The following is a 25,801-nucleotide window of genomic DNA, read 5'->3' as shown; positions in this document are numbered from 1 at the left end:
TGACAGAGCTTACACATACTGTTCCTAGAGGAGTAAATCTGCTGCACAAGGTATCTATATGTATTTCTGTAGCCTTTTATTTTCTCCTTAAGGCTTTCGCATGCTCTGAGGAAGTCTTAATTCCCCAGCCCTCATATATCTAACCCATCTTGCTGGCAAAGTTAGCACCTGAGCCCTTCTGAAAGTATTTTAAAAACTCTGCTATATTTATTGTTGTGTTAGAGAAGAAGACAGTGAGAAAGAGAATGAAATGTGTGTGCAAAAAAGAAGCCAAAAAGACGAAATATAAAAACAGGAAAAGAGAAGAAAGGCTTGGTTGCAAGGTTTGGAGTTGAATTTGAAGGTCAAAATTGACTTAGAAATATTCTTGTTAAGACAGGGGGGGTGAGTCAAAAAAGTCCTGTGAAAACCTCAACTTATCACCAGCCAACATACTCCCTTTGCATTAATTCCTTAGGAGTGGGTTTGTAATATTCATATAACTTTAGCAGACGAATGTGTCGGGGCCACGCTATAATTCACGATGTCCTCTGCCACGGTGAAATTACCCAAATGTTGTGCTTAATGGAAGCGGCACCTACAGCCTCCTGTAGCGTGGCGATAGGCTGCTGGTGGGAGTGTGTCATCTGCATATGTTAATATTCATGAGCAGCAGACAGTCAAGAGGTGAAGCGTCCCTGCTCGCTCTGCGCGCAGGCATGCTGGGAACGCTGGAAGTTGCAGAACTGAGAGGGAGTGAGGCAAAGTTTAATCTATTGAAACGTACAGCCATTATGACCGTTAACAACAGAGAAATAATAGCTTTTCGGGGGGCGATGCCATGACCTGTAACTGGGATGTATGCGCTAAGCTAAAAATGGCACATGTCACTGTTGCTTTGTAGCGTCTGTGCACGCACAATATCATCATTGTAACCTGTCATGACTGTTTGTTTGTGTCCAGCTCATTAGAAAGGTCATAGTTTTAGCTGGCCAGATGTGTTTCTAATGGCTGTATACATAACATTTACAAATAAAAGCATTGTTTTCTCTTCATAACATCTGCTGCTGTCATTAAGGACCTGGCTTATGCTTTAATCAAAAGCCATTTTCAGACTCTTCTCTCTGAAGCACACACACACACACAAACGCACAAACACACACACACACACACACACACACACACACAGAACGACCCAATGGGAGAGGGTGAGCAGAAAAGGATCGAGACATCTGTTTAGTCTTAGTGTCTTTGTAACACTTCCAGAAAAAAATAAAGAAAAGTTTGTTGTCAGAGCAACTTTTTAAGTAAACCATAATCGGAGAAGCGATAGGGGAGGCGGCACGGTAAAGTGAACGGAGGGAGGGCAGTTAAAGCTGTGCCCTTCGCCTGCATCTCCGCCAAAGTAAACAGGAAATATAGCACTCATAAAGCCGTGATAGGTTCTGTTAAATTGAATAATGCTCAAGTTAAGATTATGCTAATGAGACATATGACGAGGTGGAGAAACTAGGCAGAAACCTGTGTTTATGTGTCTGTGTGTTTATGTTAGTATATGGATTACAGTAAATGTAATTTAGCCAAATAAAAGAAAATAAATCATATGAAAGGCATTTGTGTATGTATGGCATGTGTGTCCTCAAAGCAGGTTGAACAATCACATATAAATTATGATTTATTGGCATTTTAAAATCTCATTGTAAATGGGTATGTGTATGTATGTGTGTATTAGAGCAAAATTGAATGTTGAGTGTAAATGAAAGCCCTATAGCCCACCTGCACTGCTGTTAAGTATGAATTACGTGTAAATGATCACTTAATACACAGGATTTAGATCAATATTAAATATTATATACTAATATTAACACTCCAATAACCATATTTAGGTGATTTTCAAGGTTTGACTTCAATTGTGGAAATCTATCCTAAACCATTTAATCCTTAAATGTTTAGGTGAAGAAAATACTACTCAAAATCAAATCAAGTTTTTCTGATCTAGCCTCAAAAGTTGACAGCAGATTTTTGGACGTAAAATGTTTTCACAAAACAGCAGCAATATGTACATACAGTAGTGTCTTAGTATGTGTGTGTTCATACCCTGCTCCAGTCATCATTGCTGTGTTGCTGACAGCCAGGCTAACCACCTCGGTGACGTCCACCCTGCCGATTGCCGATGAGCTTCGCTCGCTCTCGTAGTAACTCAGGAAGCCGCCCTCCAATGTACACCAACGACGTGCCATGTCTGAAATATACACATCATCATGTAAGCACAAAAATATACAGACAAATGTAAGATAGACCACATACAGAATTTACACATTTTGTATTACCTACTTCACATACTAAAGCTAATCCTACCAGGTTGTTTGAGGACAGTATCTACGGTCATGAGAAAAAAAAGTATTATTATATGACTTCAATGTATCCTTTAAACCTTAAATCTTCTAAATATTAAATGCAGATCTTAAAGCAAGACTATGGCACTTTACTGAACAGCAGCCCCTATTGCCACAAGTGGTGTTACAGTATAATGGCACATTACATTTCTTAATTAATAAAACAATTCTCAGTCACTTTGCCTTTATGAGGAAACCTAAATTAGAGCAAGTGGAAAGAGATCAAAACCAGGAAGCAACAAACTTGACTTCTGTTTTTTGTTGTTGTTGTTGTTGTTGTTGTGATAAAGCCATTGAAATGTTCTATGGCCTACTAATAATGGTGGAACATATGGTAGGACAAATAGGGAAGGGTCATAAATACAGCACACTGACTCAGTAATGTCAGTTAGACAGCAGTGTCTACCTTACGTTTGCTAATATTATCCATCAAAGGCTACTTGTCATACCAGACCAAGTAAGGCTGCAGCAGCAAAAACACATAGTGAACTGAATGCAGCAAAAGTGCATTGTATTGCAATAGAGGAATATGTCTTTATCTTTTCTTGTAAAAGCCACATAATCACCCTTTAAGCATCATGTAGTTAACTTTTCTTCTTCTTAACGGTGCATTGAAATTAAAAACCAAAGCCAAACCAGGCAAATGTAAAAAGATCACACCACCTGAAGGCCAGGGTTTTAAGCGAACATTTTTCCAGAATCAACATCAAAGATACAACGCTAGAGAAAAAAGAACATCCATACTGTAATCAGTAAAAGTACAGTCTAAAGAAACATCTCACTGTTGAAGACCAGAAGATTACCGTAAGTTTGTTTGATGATGCCAATTAGATGACTTATGTGAGGAGACAGTCCCACTTTCCTCTGTCCATTAGAGGACAACTAAGTCAAGCTTATTGTAAGTGCCCCACACACACACACACACACACACACACACACACACACACACACACACACACACACACAAAGAATTAAAAGACTTAACAGACTCCAAGTACCGAGCAGATTTCAATCAACAAACATGATCTCAGTGGAAAAGCTGGAAAACACACAATATTGTCTTTCATGACTGTCTGACTGTGCGATTTACATAGCCAATGAGCATGAAGTTCATGAAAACATACCTAATTTTGGATTTTCAAAGTCATCGTGCCATCTGCTTTTGTGTTCCTGAACACACACACACACACACACACACACACACACACACACACACACACACACACACACACACACAACACCCCCTGTCGCTTGCAACTCCAAAGTTTCCACTGCATTCATCTCATGAATATGCTAATTGTGCATTCCTCTGCCAACTGTGTGTGATGTTTCTGAAGGAACAGATATAGTTCCAATAAAAAAGGAAGTGTCTACAACTGGCTGTTAAAAGAAAAAGGTTGTGATAAGCATAGGAAAGGAGGATGTCAGTTTCACCCTATTCACCCTTGCACTGCCTCTCTGTATGGCTCTCTGACTTTTTCTCTGCCTTTTCTGTCAAAAAAACAAAAAACAATCTGGACACAGACAGCTTTTAACACTGAAAAATGACTAATATATTGTTGCTTACTGTGGCATTTAGAAAATACTGTTCTTCTGACCCCACTTTGCAGCTGAAGAATCATCTTTATCCGAGACCAACCGTGCATGTAGCAGTTTTGTATGTGTGGGAGAGAGAGAGAGATAGAGAGAGACTCTGGTATTTAAAGTAATTTCCAATCCAATCTATCTGACAGGATGCACTGTTGTCTTGGTGACAGGAAAGATCGTCCAAATGTTCCAAATGTGTCCCTGGATTGCCTACATTTTTGAGAAAATGTCATTTCCATCATTTCCCACCAGGGGATAGTTAAGTCTTATTTTGCGTAATATTTTCCTGTAATTTTGCCTTCCTTCCCTTTGTCCTTCCTATAATAGGGTAATAACTGAGTAGTTGAATTTGTACCATCTGAAACACTCACACAATCATCTTCTTAAGAGGCACACTTGATTTCCTCACTGAAGTCAACTGCTATCATAAGCTGGTAGAAAACTGTAATCCCATTAATTTTCTAGGCATTTAGCTTTATAATAGTTCTTGTGGTTGCAGAGGTTTGTGTGGACTGATATAATGGCAAGTCCAAACAGGTATTGTCTAGGGTAATGATTCCCAACCTAGGGCCACAAGATAAATCTAAAGGGTCACAAGATGCTTATTGCAACAGAAAAGGAGAAAAAAAAACATTTCTGCCACAATTATTTTAAATATGTTCCATTAATCTCTGCTTTCTTTAGCCAAGCTAGCAGCATGGCTGTACGGATGGCAAAGTTGGTCAGTTTGTTGCTGGGTCCACCACTGAAATAGCTCAACAACTATCAGAATGATTGCGATAAAATTCAGCACAGATATCTACACTGTCCAAAGGATAAATCCTAATGACTTTGATGATCCCCCGACTTTTCATCTAGCGCCACCAGCAGGTCAACTTCTTGACTCATCCAGTAAAATATCTCAACATCTGCAAGATGGATTGTCAAACAGCCATTCATTTCTCCCAGACAATAAATCCTAATCCCCTGACTTCCTCTAGTGGCACCAGCAAGTTGACATTTGTGGTTTTGAGCTGACAACTGCTGGATTTATTACCATGCAATCTAGTACTGACATTAATGCTTTTTGTGAACTTTTGTGAATGCTTGACTTTTCATCTAGCACCATCATTTGGTAAATAAATGTAAATTTGTCCAATACTTTGGTTTATCTATCTAACAGTTTGGTTGTATTTACAAAGGAAATATCAGCCTCACAAAGCTGCAAGCCATACAGGTTGGAAACAGGTTGAAAACCACTGCCTCGGACCAGTAGTTCCTAAACCTGGGGCCCTAAGGTAAAAATCTGATGAAAACCCAAGATGATTAACATGAAAGGAAGTACAAAAACAAACTCATTTCTGCCTTTTTCATTGTAAATTACTGGATAACTAGATCAATATAAATAATAATACAAAAGATTTTTAAACTCAAATTACTGCCTTGCAGTTGTTTGCCTCCGCCAAACCAGTCAAGTTGCAGTTTACATCCATGTATATTGTAGTAGTAGTGAAGACTTTGAAAGTGTTTTGAAGTGTTTTTTATGGCATTACGTGGATGCGTCACACACTGTCAACCTGGCAGCACAGAAGATCTATACAATCGCCACAATTTTAAGATTAGTGTCACCAATTCAGTATCTGACCAAATGTGAAATATGGTCACAATCTCCCCTTTTGTTCCTGAGTCATGCCCTTGAATAATGGCCAGAAAAGCACTTTTGGTTAACCTTTGACCTGTTGGGTATAAAATGTCATTTATTTCTCAATTTAAATTAATAAACATTTGTGTGGAATGTCATGATTACAACAAAAATGTGTTACGAAAATCACAGTAACCACGACCACCAAAATCTAATAAGTTCATCCGTGAGTCCAAGAGGAAGTTTGTGCAAAATTTGAAGAAATTCCTTCAAGTCGTTCTGTTCCATACTTTCATGAGAATAGACGGTAGGATGGAAGGACGGACAACCCGAAAACATAATGCCTCCGGCCCTAGCTGTCGCCGGCGCAGAGACAGACATTACTTTGTATAGATTGTCCTAAAACATCAGGAATATTAATACATCGCTTCTTCATGTTGGCACATATGGTAGGCAATACAGATCCTGTCTCCTTGAACTTTTTCGGACAAAATCTTTCATCACTGAATAAAAGGAAAAAAAAAAAAATTCTAATTTCCTCTCAACCCCAAGGAGAAAGACACTAAAAATCCCACTGTGAATCCAGGACGCAAATTGCTACGGGACCCTGGGTCCAGACAGTGAATGGACTCACTACTCGACCAACCCGTTTCTGAAGAATTATCCTAATAATAGGCAGCACAGCCACAAGAACAGATGCCCACATCAGACTGAGGACACAGAAGGTTAGGAAAGGAGAGGGATTAAAGGGGGGCCAAAAGGTGTTGAGAGACTACAAATGTTTGACAAATGTAATTTCAAATACAGTTTCCCTTTTGGGTTTGCATTGTAAATGAATAGGAGGGATTTGGTAGACTGAGGAGAAGACAGAAGAGGGTATGATGACAGGAATTAGCCATTTTCATGGAGGCCTGAAGGTAAGAGAATATCTCAAACCAGGCAGGAAGATGCACCCATATGACCCAATATAGAACACTTAACCAGTGGTGTCGCTGTCATTTCAGTTCCATAATGACTACAGTGTAAATGTGGAATAGCTGCAATGAGCTTTACTTAGTTGAATGTAACTATTATTCAGCTATGTTGGGATATGTGGCACAATTTATTTCCTAACACAGCAGTGAATGCTTTTGGATCCCTTCAAGATATTCCACCAGGAAACTGGTGCACATCACCGAATCGCACGCATCCTTCTTCCTTCTTTGTTTGTGGTGCAGCATTTCCTAAGCGGGTGGGATACTACTAGCTTCTACACAAGCACCCGTGCAATGGGGGGGAACAATAGTGCTTGATTTACAATCAAGCAGCTGCGTCCATTGCCAGCTGTTCCCCACACTCAGCAATGGCCCCGCGGCCCAGCCGTTCTCCGCGGGAGTCCGCAACCACCCGCCAGAGACCGCGCTAGCGGAAGCCAACCGTGGTATATGCCTCCACCATCTAAATTGGGCCAATTAGCTTGTACGCCAAGAGTGCTCCCTGCATAGCATTTTCCAGAGGAAATGTGGAATCTCTCTTTTTCTCCATTTTTTTCACCTCCTCTCTCACTTCGACAATTTGTAAAATTCGCTTAATGCTCCAAGTATGCAGGATGAGCAGGTTGATTAGTCTAATCACGTCATCAATGTGGCAATTAAACTGTCATTTTGTTCCTTGACTGAATGGCCCAGGTTACACAATCACATATTTACTATAAAAGTTTTGACTCTGTCTCCAGCTTTATTCTTAACTGCACTGCTTTACCCAATGTCCCCCTAAACTTTTTATCGACATGGCACAGACACTCATTTCAGTATGCATCGAAAAAGCAGGCGCTGCCCCTTTCCACTGAATCACCCTTTTTCCTCTCTCGCTCTCCCACCTCTCCCCCTTCCGCCAATCTTTTGCCTATCTCACCATCAGACTAAAATATCTGTGATGGAGACATCTGCTGGACAGCTTGTCAGGGGGGCTGGAAATGGAAATCGAGAAACTGAAGGGATCTGAACGATCTGTCTGTGCCAGAATTACAGCCCACTTCATTACAGGGAAAAATGGACAGATATGGCATAAGATAAAGAGAGAGAAAAAAACCCTATCTGCAATGTATTTCTGGCAGAAGCAACAGCAACTAGTCACTCATTTAGGCAAGCAGAGGCACAGTAATATGAGCACTCCAAAAGCATATTAGATAAAGACAAATTGTTTATACAGGCTTTGTGTACTCCTCATAAAATATAAAACAGAATAACATAAATGTGACTGCATATAAACTCCACTTCCATCATTTAACATCCTTTGACAACTATTTTTGTTTTGGCATAAACTATAAAGAATATTTAGTTTATTATCAAAAAACTGACTCCAGCTTTGTAGATGCAAGTAATTGAATCCTCATATGGGCTCAGATTTGTGTCCTCAATAAAACTGTAAACATAATTCTACTTCTCTCAATTCTCTCCACACCACCTCCTCCCTCTCCTCTCTCTGGCAGTTGTGAGTTACTGTTGCAGGCAAAAACAGAGCGCAGCTGATGAGGAAAAGACAAAACTAATCAGAAATTAGGGGTGCCATTTCCCTGCTGCCACTCACCATTTCAGACAGTAACTGCCTACTGTCTCTCTTTTCCTCCCAAGACTCTCATGAGCGTACAGACACACACAGCTGCACGCAAAGCATGTCCATACTCTTTAATGTGAAAGTAGCACTACCCGTTTAGGGGGAGACTTAATTTATTCTAGAATCAACTGCGTGAAGCTGATATGGAGCGTAGCTCAACCGAACAGCAAACAGCTAATAAAGTGGTGCCACGGTGGAGAATAAACCTGTTCAACCTTGATTTCAGCACAAATAAAACAAGGAATACTGTTTTTCTAATCCTAATTTATATTCCCTATATTTTTGCCAAACGCTAAGTAGCACAGTATTTTATTTGATTATGGTGAACTGGCACAATGAACCCCCATGCCACCTACGTCAAGGCCATTACCAAAATTGCTTGCCAAATTAACTTATGTCATAATCTCAATTTAGCTCCCATCAGCGGAAGCATGAAAGCCTATTGGAGTTGTTTCCAGACAAAAAGTTTAAGATGCTGTAGCAGAGTGCTTTTATTAAGCCCTGAGCACAACCAATAAATTATTAAGAACTTGGGTGCATCTATAGACCATCTAACCATTAGCCTGAGAGCAAAAGGCATCCCAGAGTACATTCAAAAATACCTCATCCCTCCGTGCTCACAAAGTCCTGACAGCGCTTCCTCGGGATTGAAGAAGTTGGAATGCATTGAGTTTTAAACCCAACTCCTCTGAATTTTTTAATAGCCGCAGCTGCAGTTAAGGTGCCATTAAAGCACAAAGGCCAAACTTGCATGGCTCTTCATATTAAATAGATGACATAACAGGGGGTTTATCTGTCGAAATATTACAAGCACTTATCTGAGGGGAGAAAACACTGGAATGGTCCGGTGTCTATAAGCGGTACAAAATGCACAACAGTGACTAAAATGGACCCCGACGAAATGGAAACCTGTAGCCTTAAGTCCATCACAAGCAGGAGCTCACTGATCTGTTGGTGGAACTACAAACCACACATTGTCCTAGCAATGGGTTTTTATACAAACAGCAGATAGAGTTCTTTTTATGCAATTACTGTAACGTGAGGAATCACACTGGAAAGACAAATGCTTACTTAAAGCTGCTCTAATCAATATTTCTATATCAACGATGGATTAAATTACTACTTGTAATGTAAAAGAGGTTGCTCATACTGATGAACCAACTGATAAATATTAACCAACACTGCAGCTCCCCTCAACTTTAAGGATTGTTTTGGTATTTCTTTTCAAAAACATGGTTTAAAGGATTAAGTCTTAAGCTACGTTCACACCGCAAGTCTTAATGCCTAATTTGGATTTTTTGCTCAGATTTGTTTTTTTGGCCTATAACTGTTTGCGGTTTCTAACTGATCCGCATGCGCAAAAGAACAATAAGAGTTGAAAAGAGATTCAGAGTTTCCTCTGGCTTCGCCCTGCCCAGGCATAGTTCACCATCTTTCTGGTCCTATCGCAACCAATCACGCTCCACCTCCCCGACGGTGCGGGTGAGACGGGCCGGTGGTGCGCCCGACCCCAAAGGACCGGGATCCCACCTCAGCCGGCGCGCGTCACCCCTCACTTTCATTGCGCCACGGGGCGACCCTCTGACTCGCGCACGCATAGACGCATAGACGCATAGGTGCGTGTTTCAAGACGGGTTGGGTGGGTTGCCGACATCGCCACAGACCCCTGACGCCTTTTACGTGATCCGGTCCCCGCCCTGGCTACGCGACGCGGTTGGGGCCCACTGAGGACAGTCCGCCCCAGTTGACAGCCGCACCAGGAGCAGGGGGCCCCACCCGGCCCCACCCCTCCCCGCGGAGAGAGAGGCCGCAGCGAGGGTTATTGAGGTAAAAGTCTAAACAAATCCGCCTTGGTTGTTCACACTGCAGCCACATTGAAAAAAAAAAAATCAGATCTGGGTCTGATTCAGGACCACATATGGAAGTGGCCTGAATCTGAACAGTAAACGAACATAAAAATGAAGACCCAAATTGCAATACATTCAAATTATCCTACAAATAAATGGAAATGAATTCCATCACTACAAATAATGAGGATTTCAACAGACTCTGGAAAGAAGTTCTCCTTCTCCTCTAAGGGGCAATTTCTCAGACCTCAGCGCTGTTCATTAGCCAGCAGGTACAACCACCAATGAGAGCAGAGCATGTGTGCGTTGATGGAAATGGAGATGGATGTCTTGCCCAAGACGTGAGAGATACAGCTTATTCAAGTGGCAGGTAGCTGCAAGCTGTCACCCCAACCCGGAAACCTTCTATCCCCCATTTCTCCTGCATCCCCCCTCATTCTCCACCTTCTCAATAACCCCCTTCCCCAGGGGCAGCATCCAAAGCTGGCTCCTTCTCCTAATTACCCATGGGCCCAAGAAACGCTCCAGCTGTTGGGAGAAGTGGGACCATTGCAGAGCAGGAGATGCAGCAGCAGCTGAGGAGTTGGTTGTGAAATGGAACCTGATTAAAAGTTTTAAACTGCCTTAGAAGAGAAAATAAGGAGAATTCTGAAGTTTCGGAGGTAGCATCTCTCAGGTGGATTTAGAAAGGACCTGTACCAAAATTGTTTAATATATTTTTATTAGAATTTTTTTAACCTGGCCCTAATTTACCCTGTACTTCCGTAGAGCATTCACTGCTGTGTCGTCTAAGAACAGCTTTCTGTCTGACAACTATTCCCAGAGGAACGATCCATTTGAAAGACAGATTCATTGATCGTTTTGACTGGACTGTTTGGTGTACGGATTAAACGATTGGCAGTTTGACAACTGACTGACACTGATTGATCGTCCAGCGCTTAACTGGAGTAGACCTCTGACAAACACGCAGTTTAAATTGCATACAAATGGATTGATGGATTGATTGGCCTTGTCGGGGGTTTGCAAAAATGGAATTTACACTAACCATCTCTTCCGCGACGGTCCAGCGTTGTCTTGGCAGGGCCAGTGGAGATGTAGAGGAAGCCATCCATGAAGAGGGAAGCGTCAGACAGGAAGGTGCACTCCGAACACTGCTCAAGTCTGGGGAAATCTACAGTGAGGGGGAGACACAGTAAATGAGCATGGAAATGGGTTTCCCCAATTAATGTAATGGTGGCACCAGTCTGATGCTTCATTTGCACTTATGTATCATCATTTTACCTGAAGCTGTAATATTCAAGTACTAATGTTTAACATAATTTCATATAAGCTGAAGGGTTAAGTGTTCCTTATGGAACGTATAGAGGAAATTATCGTACCTTTGAATAAACCATTAAAAAAAACATTGGATTATACGAAAAAGGTACGACAGGCTATATTATAGGACTATAACTAAATCAATTAAAGTGGTTCAATAAAACAGAACAGTTAGGCTATGTTGTAGTTAGGAGTGATTAACATAATATCACAATATCATTAAGAATGGTTTCCCAATATCAATAAATCACAGTAAGCAAAATAACATAATAATCAGTTTGATGTCCAATGCAACAAACTGTAATTCAGTGCTGTATATTCATAGAAGAAAAACTCAAATATAAAAATTCCTTTTGGTTGTTAATAATGTAAAATTGCTAAGAAGCATCACTTTGGGAAACAACATTTTGTCTTCACAGCCTCATGATACGATTCCCCTGAAAATATTTAATCACCAGCTATGGTATTAAATCTGTTAAATCAAGTATGCAATCCCACAGTGCACTTTGTGGGACACAGCATTATACAGAATATAGCATCTATTATCTGTCAAGATGTCCAGCACTAATCCCAGATGCCATTCTATCTTATTATCCCACTCTATTATAGTTAAAATCCCTAAAAAGATCTGTCAACCAGAAAACATGGATTCATGGCTCAATTATGGCATAGCTCCCCATTGTTGAAGTGCCCTTAAGCAACACTCTGGATCCCTACCAGCTTTATTATTGTTGATCCTAAACCTGAGCTCTGACCTCCATGTGGAGAGTATTTCCCTGTGGGCTTCAATGAAGCTGCTCAGTATATCTATTTTTCCCACAAAAAGCATAAAACATAATTATAAAAGTTACTGTGTGTTTAGTCATGACCTGGTCCCATGGGCATTCAGGGGCAAAGATAAGATGTTCTGAAAGAATTTCAAGGCACAAACCTCCATGTACTGTATCTGCTAAAAAATTGTTTTATGTTCTATGTTCTTTCCTTTCCTTTGTCCTTTGTCCATTTAAATTAGAAACCTTCATCATTTCTCTCCTTTTCTTCTAAACTCCCTCTTCTCATCCTTTCTTGCTAGTTTTAGAAGCTCCCCACATTCAACCTTATCGTTCTCAAATTCAATTAGCTACAATTCTGGGGTTCAATTTTCTGTCAGAGCCTTGGCAATATGTTACAGATTATATCTTCACTACCTCCAGCTCTCTCATCAAGCAAGGTAAAATAACTTTAATTGAAACCACTTTTAATTGAAGGGACATTTCCACCCTTTACTGTGACCACCAATGCCTCATCTCAGGGCCGCATATCATTCCACAGAGAAAAATAAACCAGTTAATTTAAAAAGACAGCTTATTCTGAATATTAGGGGTGCATGATTCAGAAAATGTCACGATTCGATATTGATTTTTAGGCTCAAGATTCGATTCAAAAACGATTCTCAGTATGTAAATGCAGTTACTTTTCCCATGTGATTGCAGTAGACATACAATTTAAAAGAAAAGAAACACAACAAATTAAATGTAGTTTGATATTACTTTATATGTCTACATACAAAAATTAAAACTTTTGCAACTAAAAACTGCAAAGTGCTAAGCTTTGGCCAGCTTTCAAGTACATTTAATTCAAGTATAAAATAAAATAAAATGTTAAATAAAAAGAGCTTTTTGTTCAGAGTTCGGTGGGAGTTCAGAGCATTGAAAGAGAGTGCGTTGGTTGACTGGCATGTTAGGTACTTTAGGTTGTTGTTCGTTGTTGTTTTAATGTTAATCTCTGGGTGATGGCGTACCATGTGAGTTCTCAAGTTTGTGGTGTTTCCAAAATACTTAACTTTCGCTTCGCAAAGCCTGCATATAGCCCAATTCCTATCAAGTTCCATCTTGCCCTCAAGGTTATAAAAGCCGAAATGTGCCCAAACTCTCCCCTTCAATGAGGATGGAGCAGGTTGAATAATTCTTTCTGTGAGGTTTGCCATTGTTTGCGCCGACTAAACTACTTCTGCTGCACTCGTTCTTCTTTTGATGACAAGAGTGCCCAGGCATCAGTGTGAATTCGAATGAATGAATTTTTTGAATTCTATGAATCGATTTTGAATCAGTAGAGCTTGAATCGCGATACGAATGTGAATCGGTTTTTTGCACACCCCTACTGAATATGTGCGAGTTCTGTGTGCAGATTGTGTCAAACTAATTGCATCCGCATGCACATTTATAATCTTTGAATTTTTATTATTCTAAAAATGACATTAAAAGGGTGGCATATATCACATGCAAGCACCTAAATGAAATGTGTTTTTAAATTCTAATATTACTAAATCATGATGACATGAAAGTAAAGCCCCATTATGAATATTTTTTTAAGGTTAAAATCTTAAGTAAGAGTCGAGTAGGGATGACAATACGGCAATATATACTGTGGGAATTTGTCCTTTAGTTTATGCCGTGTAATCCATCCCGTTAATATCTCACGGTGAAGCCATTGTGGGCCATGTTACCGATCAGTGAGTCAGACTACTTGTGGATCATAATGCATTTTCAAATGATTGATTTTTGCATAAATTATTATGTTTGTCGGATATTAAATTGATTAGCCCAAAACATATATTTTGTAATTTTATATATTATTTATTAATAGAAACTTAAATGATTTTACAGAAAATATAATATACTACAAAATGTATAGATTTTTGTGATTTGTGATTACAAATACCATAAGCCCCCCCCCCCCTCCCATGTTCAAAGTGAAGTGAAAAATAATGTTTTTCAAGTTTGTATTCTGTGTCCTTGCGTCGGTTATTCTTTTATTTCATTATATGGTTAATTTGTGAAAAAAAAATACATTGAGTATTTTAATATTACAATATTTTAGCTAGAATTAGCTAGTCAGCCCACATCACATTTGATTGGATACATTTATATAACCACCCCAAAGGTCCAGATGAGTCATCAAAATTATTTTTATGTTTTTACATGACAAGAAAAGAGGGAATTTGATATGCTCAAAAATTATATTTTTTCCCTCCAACACAGTTATTATTAAGTAAGGGATCGAAAACATAAAAAAAAACTCAACAAAAGCATCATCATCCATGATTGGTCTAGCTAGTAGCAAATAATCACATCAACAACACCACCATATCTGGCGTTATACAGGCATTTGTATGCACTGTAGCCATTTATAACGAGTGAAATATGTTTTTGATGTGATGCCAAGGATGCAGAGCCAATCAGGATCCGGGTGGGTGACATTAGGTAGAAACATCTGTAATCTAGCTTTGAATCTAATACGGACAATGTGTCTGCCAATAGCAGCACCATAAATACATGGAATCTAACAGAATTTAATCCGCAAACTGCAGGGAAGTGTGTCTAACACACTAACACTAACACACACACACACACACACACACAATTTTCCAAGCACTAAGGTTGAGAGAATGTAAATAAGCCAATGGCTTGATGCTGTATCAGTTGTAACAAGGCTCTCTCTGTGAGCCTTTTAAACCGTCCCTCTGGGCCCCTAAAGCTGGACTCTGTTAAGATGGGACTGTGATGTCTGTGGGGGCGGCAGTTGAGAAGTCTGGCCTGTGCTGATTGGCTCAGTCCCCAGTGAAGGGAGGTGACATGACAGAGTGCTCAATTAGCCATCTGGTCGCCCACGGCAACGGTCACAAAGTGGTCCCCGACAAGCAGTGGACAGTGGGGTAATCAGAGCTGCACGCACGCCCGCTCGCACGCCCGCACGCACGCACGCACAAGTCAGCTAAGGACAAAAGAGGCCAGAAGACTACATTTCCAAGTGTAAAAAACAGTCACTAATTTATTCACTGAGCGGTTCACCCAGAGGCCACACACAAACGCATTTTGGTCAAAAGCACTTCCCTTCCAAATTAAAACCATCCACACAGACACTCAACCAGGGAAAAACACCTTGGACTTAAAAACACTCAGCAGCTGCTTGTGACCTCCTGACCCTCTAAGAGTCCAGCGTACAGTTTGTGTAATGGTTAAAACAGACTGATATCATAAAGTGGCATATGCAAGGCTTAAAGTGAAAAGAAATCCTGAGCCTGAAACGTTTTTTGAACAGGGTGTGTGGGGAGTTCACAGTGTTTTACTTCTTCCAACCATATGTTAAATTATGAGTCAATGTAGATTTACATAATGCAATAATATCATAATCCTACAATGAATCATTGTGAAAACAAAACTTTCTAGATGTTGTGTTGTTACTTTGGCCAGGTCATCACCAAAAAAGCAAATTAGTACATTCATGATTTTGTCCATGGTGATATTAGCTGCTTTAATTACATTTATTAAAAACGTTGCATGCATCCAAACAGACAGCTTTGTCAAGGCAGTTTGGGCTTCAGATAGCTTTTAAACAGTGGCCATCGCTAATGACAAACACAGGACTTTCACCCAGGAGAGCTGGGATCGGGTCCCGCGTGTGGCGATTTTCAATCGTTTTTTTTTTTTTTTTTTTTAAGCCTTCCCCAATGTTTCTTTCCTAAACCCAACCGTTTATTGTTTTACTAAGCGTGTTTTTGTCGCTTTTTTGTGTTACTAAAGCCTTCCCCTGTGTTCTTTTCATAAACCCAACCTTTTTTTTTTTTTTACACGTGTGTGACGTTCTCACGATAGCACGTCACGTTCTCGCGATATGTTTACATCTGCTGTATACAGCGTAGACATACACGTGGATAGCTCAAAATGCGTACAGACAACACGCCATTTGGCTTTAGGAAAGTGTTGTGTATGTTTACACAAAGTCATGATGCCATGTTGGGTTAAAAACATAAACGACAACTACAAGCATTGAAGAAACTGGCAGAGCCTTGTGAAGTTGCTAACAACAGAGTGGAATGGAGACTTGAGATGAAACAGGGCCTCTGATTTAGTGTGTGCATGTGCGTGTGCGTGTGTGTGTTTGTGTGTTCATCTTTTTATTATCCGCACAGAAAGCCTGCTGGATAAATTTTTAATGTGCCGCGTGATTCAGAGATTCGAGGCATCAGGGATGCTAGGGTGGCAACAATAAAACTTCTTTGGCTCCAAATCCCGTAGTGTGTCATTTAAGAAGAAGCAGAATGATGTCAACAGTAAGAGGCATTGCTGTTTAGCTTGGTTTTACAGTACAATGGCCTCCTGGGTGAAGTGAAGAGCCACCATAAAACACAATTTACATGTTTACATTGCTCTGTTTACAGTTTAGGCATTAGCTGATGCTTTTATCCAGAGATTTACAGTGAAATAGCTGGCAGGGGTTCACTGTCTTGCTTCAATACACAAGTTGTTCACAGCAAAAATCTTATTATAGAATTTTTATGAGTTTAGCATTTTACAAATAGTTCTAATGGCATAAGTTTGTTGACAAGTATGGCACTGCTTTCTTCTGAGAAGCACCTAAGTATGGAATTATACACAGTTGCTTTAAAGCGGCACTATTTAATATTTACTATAACAACTTTGAGTTGATATATGCACTGCTCCAAGTGGCCATTGTGACTAGTGACTCATCAATAAAACTATCTTTGACATTTGTCAGTATCTAGATGGTCGAACATAAGACATTTTCCAGTAACATGGATTTAAAGCCACAGGTATATCAAACAATACATTTTACATCCATCTACAAGATTTCAAATGACGTGTCAGTATATTAGAGTTCAGGTGCAGGAAACAAGTCAGCATTTACCACATAAACACAGAAAACTAAATCCGAAACATTATTGTGTAAATAATAACTTCAGAGCGACTACTCTAATGTAGAGGAACCAATAATGGGAACCATTAATCTAATATGTTTTGTCATCAACTGACATTTCTGAAGATTCCAAATGTATTACAAAAAGGACTTGGTAGGTGTGTATTTTGTATAAATGAAGCCAGCACATCGGTGTATTGGTAGTGAGGCCAAGTGGCAGATGGAGTTCAGTTGTTAATGTTACCCACCTGCAGCGTTTGAGAACCAATTGCCAACTTGTCTTTCCACACAGACAGAGACCAGTGGCACCAACACAGAGAGTGACATGTCCAAGGACTGAAACTTTTTTTGTGTGTTAATAAACTGCTCATTGGCCAAAATAGTCCTCTGTGTTGTCCATTTAAGCCACAGACCTGGATGTGACAGCAACACTGGCAACATCAGTATACTCTGTAACTGTTAAATTAGCCCGCAAGATTTGGGAAACGGACACATTTTGGGATTTATAATGCTCATTTTGGTGTTGAGAAATGTTTTTACGTTTACAGTTTCAGTCCATCAGGTAACGCTTTTGTCAGTAATGACTTCCAATTTAGGCTTTGCAGGGACACTGATTATTGGGGGAATTTCAAACCCACTGCTCTTCACTTACTGATTTGGTTCCTTAACTACTAAGACTTTATTAGTATTCAAAAAGTTGTAACAACACAGATCAAAGAGCAGTATCCACAGAATTTGGTGGCTGGTGTCTTATCCATCACCATGTTCACACTGGCAAGTGACAGGACAGATACTGGTGACATAACAGTTAGACATGAGTTGTAGCACAATAGATTATTTAGAAAAATATTTGACTTTGGCAGTGCGTGTGCATTTTTAAAATTCAGCTTAAACAGTGCCAAAAATGTTTCTAATCAAACCATGTACTATATACATATTTTTAACTTTTATCTATGTGGCTGACGTAGCCTCTAGAGTGTAACATTTTAGAACACACTGAACATGAAAAATTATAAAGGAACCTAAAAATATACAAGAAACCACCTCAATGGAGGCCTTTGACTATAAGGAATAAATCCATCATTGAAGCTGCCCTCAGGGGATCCTAAAATGCGAAAAGAGACTCTGCCTCAGAGAGCTGCCATTGGCTTCTTTTAATGGCATCTGGGATGGGGATATGTAAATGAACATACTTCTGCAGTACCCCAGGGTGCTTTGGGGCGAGCAGGTGTGGGAGGGACAACGAGGTCCGTCGAGGCCCGCACACGTACATGTACGCAGAGAAAAGGAGGTAATGAGGTAACTGTGCTCTGCCATAAGAGGATGTACTAATGCTGGAGCTACAAATGAGCTGCTGTGGAGCGAAGGGACAGTGGAGAGGTTCTGGGAGACGCAGGCTGACAGCTTTGTTTTGATACACTGTATCCAGGGGAACTGGAGGGTCATTTTTATTTTTACAAAGTGGGAGCGTGATTAACAGTGTGAAGAGTCACAGTTGCAATGTTTTCTTCACACTAAGAGGTACTCCAATTTACACTCGTTGTGAAGAGTGAGGATTGTTCTGGGTGTCTGACGTTTATTGATGACTTATCCCAGTCTCCCACCAAGGGGAAAGTGAATTTGGCGAAGAACCATATTTGCTGTCATTTTATTCAATATAGTTTCTGGTTTACAGCACCATGTTGTGGTTGAATGAAGGCCTGAAGTGCACCCTTGTTGTGGATGCTTGCTTTATAAAGATAAAATAAAGGGAGAACAACTAAGCACAAAGTCACCACAGGTACCACCACATGCACATATTGCCATTACAGCAGACACTGCAGCAAACAAATAAATAATTTTATCTAGGCATGGGCCGGTATGAGATTCTGACTGTATGATAACCTTCAGCAAAAATATCACGGTTGCACGGTATTGGAGTTACACCTATAAATTTATCATTTTTTAAATATCTGGATAAAAAACAACTTTTTTTCCATTAAAGACAATATATTAGATTTTTAAACACACTGCACACTGACAGGGAGAGGGATTTCTAGACTGCACTTTCTGTCCTTGAAGACTCAAAGCTCATACCTAATTTTAGTGGTTTTGAAACTGTGACTTTTTCAAACCGTGGTATATCTTGAAACCCGTAACCGGCTCATGCCTACTTGTATCTGTCCTTATGTTACCTTGCCTGTATGGAACTTCAACTGTAACCCAAGGCTGAAAAACACAACTCTGCACTCTGTTTTGTCCTCAATATTGGCTGCCTTTATTCTTCCCTCTATCTTCCCTCTGTCAACACCACGCTATACAGTAGGGATGGTGTCATATGGGTATTGAATTGTTCCTAGTTTCTGCCAGACATAACAACTGAAAAAGTTAAATTTTTGTTTAATCAAAAATTTCACAAGTCTTTTTTTGCAACCTCTGGGAGCTGCATGCACAAAAACAATGCAGATTTGACTTTCCACAGCTTTGTGTGATGTGACAATGTGTCCGACGGTAGGAACATGTCAAATAGGGAATTTGGATAGTTTTTGTGCAGAGCCTTAATCTTTTCAGCACACCATAATAGTCTATTTCTTCAGTTTCACAAATTTTATTGGTAGATAATTGTTTTAATATTATTTTACCAGCTTTTTAATCCTGCTAGAAAGGATTGCAGTGTACACATGTCACCTGTACACTAGTGATGAAAACACACAATGTTCGATAGGGGTGCGTATGACGATACAATGCACGACACGTGGCTTACAATACCGATAACATCACGATACAGCAATTCTGCAAAAATCGATGTATTGCTAGACAATCCTATAATGATACATCACAATATCGGTCTAACTATGATTACAAAATGCCCATGAAAAGGTTAAGTGCAAGTTTTAATTCACTGCAGTCTGTAAATTAAAATGACAGAACTATAGAGCAACTATGGGTCCAGACTTTGGACTTAAACGATCCCATCCCGTTGAAAACCTCTTCCTCTAGTTAACGGATGTTTAAGTTTCCCTCATTCATGTGTTGCGCGCCACCTTAAGGGGCCATGAAGTAGCGACGCTAGGAGCAGGGAAATCTATTTAGAGCACCTTTTTTTATTAATTATATATCGATATTTGGCACCAGCGTATCAATTCTCATATTGCACAAAGAACTACAACAATATATTGCCGTATCAATATTTTGTCCCACCCCTAATGTTTGATCATGATGTAAACACACACACACACACACACACACACACACACACACACACACACACACACACACACACACACACACACACACACACACACACACTTATTGGATCAGTCAATACTCTATCATGTCTCATAATACAGTATATTGTACAAAAGTACTTAATGTTAGGTGGGGGGGATCTTTTCCAAAAAGCTCATATCACAACCTTGTTACCTTGTAGGGCTATCATTTTTTTAAATATGAAAATTTGTTTGGTTGTACTGTTCAGTAACTTGGAAATAGTCTTAAAAACCAACATGAAAAAGAATCGTGCTAAGACCGTGATCCTGCCTGAAATAAAACGTGATATGATCTTTTTGCCATATCACCAACCCCTAACCCTGCAGGGGTGAACATCATGTGTCATCATATTGTCACTCTGCCATATATTCCCAACTTGTAAAGAGCTGCACTGACTTTTTGACCCTGAGGAAAGATTTCCATTGCAGCCAAGGAACATTTTAAATGTGTCAGAGTGGCATTTGGGTATTGGTAGTCTACATCCTTGACGTTCCACTTCCGGGATTGCTCCATTGCCAACGGACATTCCGCTGGATTTCCCTCATTTCGTCTGGATATCCGTTGCCTTGGGCTTCCTTTGTGTTGGCATTTTAAACTCTGGTCGATTTATGAGGACTATTTTTCTCAGATCAGATCTCTGCAGACAGACAGCTAGCTAGACTATCTGTCCAATCAGAGTTTTCTGTTGCACGACTAAAACAACTTTTGAACGTACACGTTCCACCAAGACAAGTTCCTTCCCGAGGCTATTTTGCAGTGGCACCGTGGCTTTTCCTGGTGCCTAGCATCGCACAAGACGATTGTGATTGGTTTAAAGAAATGCCAATAAACCAGAGCACCTTTTTCTCCCATCCTTGGAATGCTGTGTGGACTCGCTAGACCCTCCGCAGCAGCACTGCGGTGGAGGAAGGTCTGGCAAAGCGAGACAAGGTTCTTGGTAACCTCCCTGACATAGGTCCTTCTTGCCTGCAGTAGTTGGTCAGTTTAGTTGGACATCCATCTCTATAGGAAGAGTCTAGTTAGCTCCATATTTGTCAGTTTGTTAATGATAAAGCCCAACAACCTCCAGACACATAATGAGCATAGCCTATAGCGATCGCCTGTATACTACACATTTTAGGACAAAATCACACGTGTGAATGTGAATGTGTGTGTGTGTGTGTGTGTGTGTGTGTGTGTGTGGCCGTCTCTCTCTCTCTGGATGTGTGTCTTCTAGCACACCTCCAAATAATGGCCATCAACAAGGCGACCAGGTGACCCATGCTAGCAATTAGAAGTCCCTAACAGTCTCGGTGCACAGATGCAGCGCATACATTATGTAAAATACAGTCCCTGAGAAAGTCTCCCCCCGCCCCAGCCAACGGCCTCTCTCGCTCCTTTAATCTAATACATTCTTATCATCAGCCCTGTGTGCAACCACACAAACAAAACATACCCGTCATAAGGGAAGCCGCGCAACACAGCGCATCTGTGCCGTGCCTCCAATGCCGGGAACATGAGGTGGGTAATACAAAGGAGAGTTGGGGGAAAGTAGCAGAGAGACAGAAACAAAGAAAAAGAGAAAGAGAATTGTTTTTACTTAAAACTCGCTGGCTTCAAATTTGTGGGTTTTTCTGCCTTCATTTCTGATTCATGGCAGTGGGGGAAAAAAACTCCCATTGTGCTTTTATAAATGTGGCAGCACAGCGGTGAGTATGCGTTTTAAACATGATTGGCTTGTTAAAGTACAAAGACAATGGGCTGAATATATGTGGCACCGAAGGTTGTAAAAGTTCAACTCGAACACCTAGTTTAAAGGTTTTTTTCAAAAATTGATGTCTTGTCTGGTCTAATGTAAATACTAACGTTAGCATGCTCGGCTAACTAGCTTACAAATTACAGTAGTAAGCGAGCAATTACTTGCAAAGGAACATATTGTTAGCCAACTACATTCAAACTATGTACAGGATTGACACATCTACAGTGTGGGAACCAAATGCCAATATATTAGAGTTTAAGGTAACTGCTCTTTTTTTGGTTTGTGGAAATTTACACTAAATGTTAACGTCCAAACTCAATAACTGAGATAGCTGAAACTGCTAACTTTTTTGCCTGGGATATGAAAATTTAGCCTCATTCTTTATATCATTAATGAAGCCATCAAGTGCATATTTAAGACCGTTTAATTTTTAATATGAGTCAGCTGGAAACAAATAAAAAATCAACTGGAGAGAAAGTTTTAAGCCAATAAGGAGTTAGCATAGATTAGCTAGCTAGCTACAGCTAATAAAAACTGGTAGTAACAGCTGTCATTTCAGCAAACAAAACTGATGGTTATCAGCTATAATGAAATCAGGCCCACTGTTTTAAACAATTTTCAAGTGGTATATCTGCCACAGATGTCACTGCAAACCGGGGGGCAATAGGGGGGCTGAACTTTTACGAGCCACCTATAGTTGCTTACCAGAGAGTTTGTTCTGGTGAAGGAACTCCATCTGTAGCCTCTGTCCAGCACGTTGGGCCAAGAGATACGGGGTGGAAGAGGTTGGATCCCTGGTGGTGCACATAACATCTGCCCCACTGAACACCAGAGCCATGGTCTGCAGCACGTCAGGCAACACCACAGCTGCACACAGTGCCTGTACACACATAAAAACATGAATAGTTTCTCTGTACTGTGCTTTCCGCTCAGTCTATGGGTCCCATGAGGTCGCAACCATTTAGACAATTCTTCAATAATGAATGTGTAGGATAATACTGTATTTGACACCATTTTTAGTGGTCACAGATCTTATTCACGCAAGTCCGCCTGCCACTTAAAGTTTCCTGGTGCGATAGACTAATAAAAGACTGAATAAGTGCAGTCGTGGCTCATTGCATTTCTAAGTAGCTTTCTATAGCTGGATTAATACCTTTAAAATGTTCACATCCCAGACAATGAGCCAGTGAAAATCCATGGAAATGCGAGCAGGGTCTCACTTCCTTGTGTAGGAGGAGCAGCTTGTGGTTGCACCGTGTGTCTATGTGTGCATGCCAGGTTGATAGAGGACAAAGAGTCTATAAAGTGGCGTCAGAAAACCATATAAAGTTTAGAATTGAGTTCCACCCGCTGATCTCAAAAGAGAAGTTAAAATAAGATCAAACTTTAATACTCCCCAGAGGAATCATTAAATCCCTAATGCCTATGAAAAGGGAATATAGCAAATAAGAACAGGACAAATGGGCCATATTAAACATAATGAAACTAAAAGTTTTAAAGAGAAATGTGTGAATAAAGGCATGAAATACAATGAACTGAGCAAATAACAGCAGAGCAATCCATGGAGCGAATATTCTGTCTGAAAACGTCCAATATGCAATATATGTACAATATGAAACTGACAAGACAATGTTATGAAATATTTATGTTAGGGTTGTTAATCGATTACAATTTTGAAATCGCGATTAATCGCATGAGTGTCCTTTTATCTGTTCTAAATGTACTTTAAGGGATATTCTTTAAGTTTTTAAAGCTCAAGTGGTATTTGAGACTTGTTAGTTATTCAATTTGCATCGACAATACATGCAAATAGCTTTAGTCTTGTGGAGAGAACCATCTGGAAGGGCTTTGAAACTCAACTTGCCATTCAAAAGAACCTTTTATTTATCCATTTCTGCTCAAGGAGCTTTGTTTCTGCTAGCCATCCACTCCCGTTCATGGATGTATAAGACCCGTAAGAGCCGCTCCCATTCTGTGTCTCGTCTTTGTCCCAGTGAACTTAACCGGATTCTGGGTTTTACATTTTGTGCCATCTAATTCACAAAAATCCTTGGGGCATGTTAAACAAACTTTTGCTTCTATAAATACATGATGTTGAATTCCTCCTTTTGCTGAAAACCATACTCTTATATGTTGTGACTAGCCATGCAGACATGCTTTGTAAAACTATTCACCTGTTTCACATGGTGATCCAGCTCAGAGAAGCAAGATTAAAGAGTCAGAAGAATACAGTCTGACGAAGGAAAATATTTTCTCTCTCAGTCTGTCTCTTTCTATCAGTCCAGTCAATTGATGTGACATTGTGCACGATGACCCGCAACAAAGTGGATCAACAGAGAAGTCGAATGGCAAATGGCGGAATATCAACGAGCAACCTCTCCTTTCATCGGACTTGGAGCGAGTCAGTAAGCTGCATCGATCTGCCACAAACAAGCAAGATCTGTCTGAAAGTGAGGCACGGTGAGGCAGTGTACACACACACACACACACACACACACACACACACACACACAGACACAGACACAGACACACACACAACACACACACACACACACACACACACACACACAGCACCTATCAAATACAGCCTGCCCACACACACAAAGGACCTGCACTCAGACAAAGATGTGTGTGTTCCAAAGCACATGGATTCATTTATTTCTATCGATATGCACAGTTTCTGCAAAAATTGATTCATTTTTATCAACAGAAAACATCTGTCTTTGCCTTTGTCACATCCACACACAGGCACACAAGACAGGGTCAGATTATGGCAAAATAGTCCCATGCAACCTGGCCTTATTCTGTATCATCTCTGGAAATGACCTTCCATGTCATAGCAATTACTGCAGCCACTAGAGGGTTTATGTGTGTCTGTGTGTGTGTGTGTGTGTGTGTGTGTGTCTGTGTGTCTGTGTGTGTGTGTATAATGATATAAGAAGGTCCTTTGACACCCCCCTCTCTAGGTCATGTGGCCTGTGGAGACTCTGTGGAGGTCACTGGGATATGAGCTTCTAATGGGGAACATGGGACTAAGCGACAGAGAGAGCAGGATAAAGAGAGGGCATGAAATGAAGAAACCGGATACAGAGCGAAAACATCTCTACAGAATAGTTCAATCACGCACGGCTGAGATTATGTTGGAGACATATTGATGCAGTCGGCATAAATCACTTCACTACCTTTTTATTTTCATTTCATTACTTGAATTGACACTTTAAACGGCAATTTACTGTATGTGTTGAGTGATTTCATGACCCTGTGCCCATTAAACTTGTTAAAATGCCATCACATGGTTACATAGGTTTTATATAGCTTTTATTTTTTCATATTCATACTTGTGTAATGGTAAGTAAGTGTGACACAGAACTGGAACAACGTGTCAAATGAGATTAGACTCAGTGTCCTTGTTTATGTTAAAAATACTTTTTTTGTATTTTTGTTTATAGGTTGCTTGTGATGTATTACTTTTTGTTAAGATAAATGATGCTGTTTTAAATTACTACTGTTGTATTACTGTTATTATTATTTTAGCACACGTTCACACACATATGTTGTCTCATGGTGTATGTAATGGCTCTATGACATATTGATCCCTGTTGAGTCCATTTATAAAGGTAGACTAGACAGGGAGAAAGCAAACACAATCACCCACTGCAAGCATTTTCCTCTCTTTCTTCCTCACTCTCTTGCTCTCATAACACACACACACACACACACACACACACACACACACACACACACACACACACACACACACACACACACACACACA

The 25,801-nt window shown here is 40.2% G+C and overlaps 1 protein-coding gene across 1 annotated transcript in view; it reads right to left on the bottom strand.

The window, feature by feature from the left end:
* Positions 1 to 25,801, bottom strand: part of zmp:0000000660 (arf-GAP with Rho-GAP domain, ANK repeat and PH domain-containing protein 2) — a 132,556-nt gene that overhangs the window by 46,492 nt on the left and 60,263 nt on the right. Inside the window, exons 14-16 of the mRNA XM_039821848.1 lie at positions 22,732 to 22,906; positions 11,071 to 11,196; positions 2,077 to 2,221 (exon numbers count right to left, since the gene is read on the bottom strand). Of these exons, the coding sequence (XP_039677782.1) occupies positions 2,077 to 2,221; positions 11,071 to 11,196; positions 22,732 to 22,906 (446 nt within the window). The remainder of the gene's footprint in view (positions 1 to 2,076; positions 2,222 to 11,070; positions 11,197 to 22,731; positions 22,907 to 25,801) is intronic.

This window comes from Perca fluviatilis, chromosome 14 (assembly GCF_010015445.1).
Source record: "Perca fluviatilis chromosome 14, GENO_Pfluv_1.0, whole genome shotgun sequence".
NCBI lineage: Eukaryota > Metazoa > Chordata > Actinopteri > Perciformes > Percidae > Perca > Perca fluviatilis.
The sequence above is the reverse complement of the archived record's forward strand: the minus strand, read 5'-3'. Positions and strand labels throughout refer to the sequence as shown.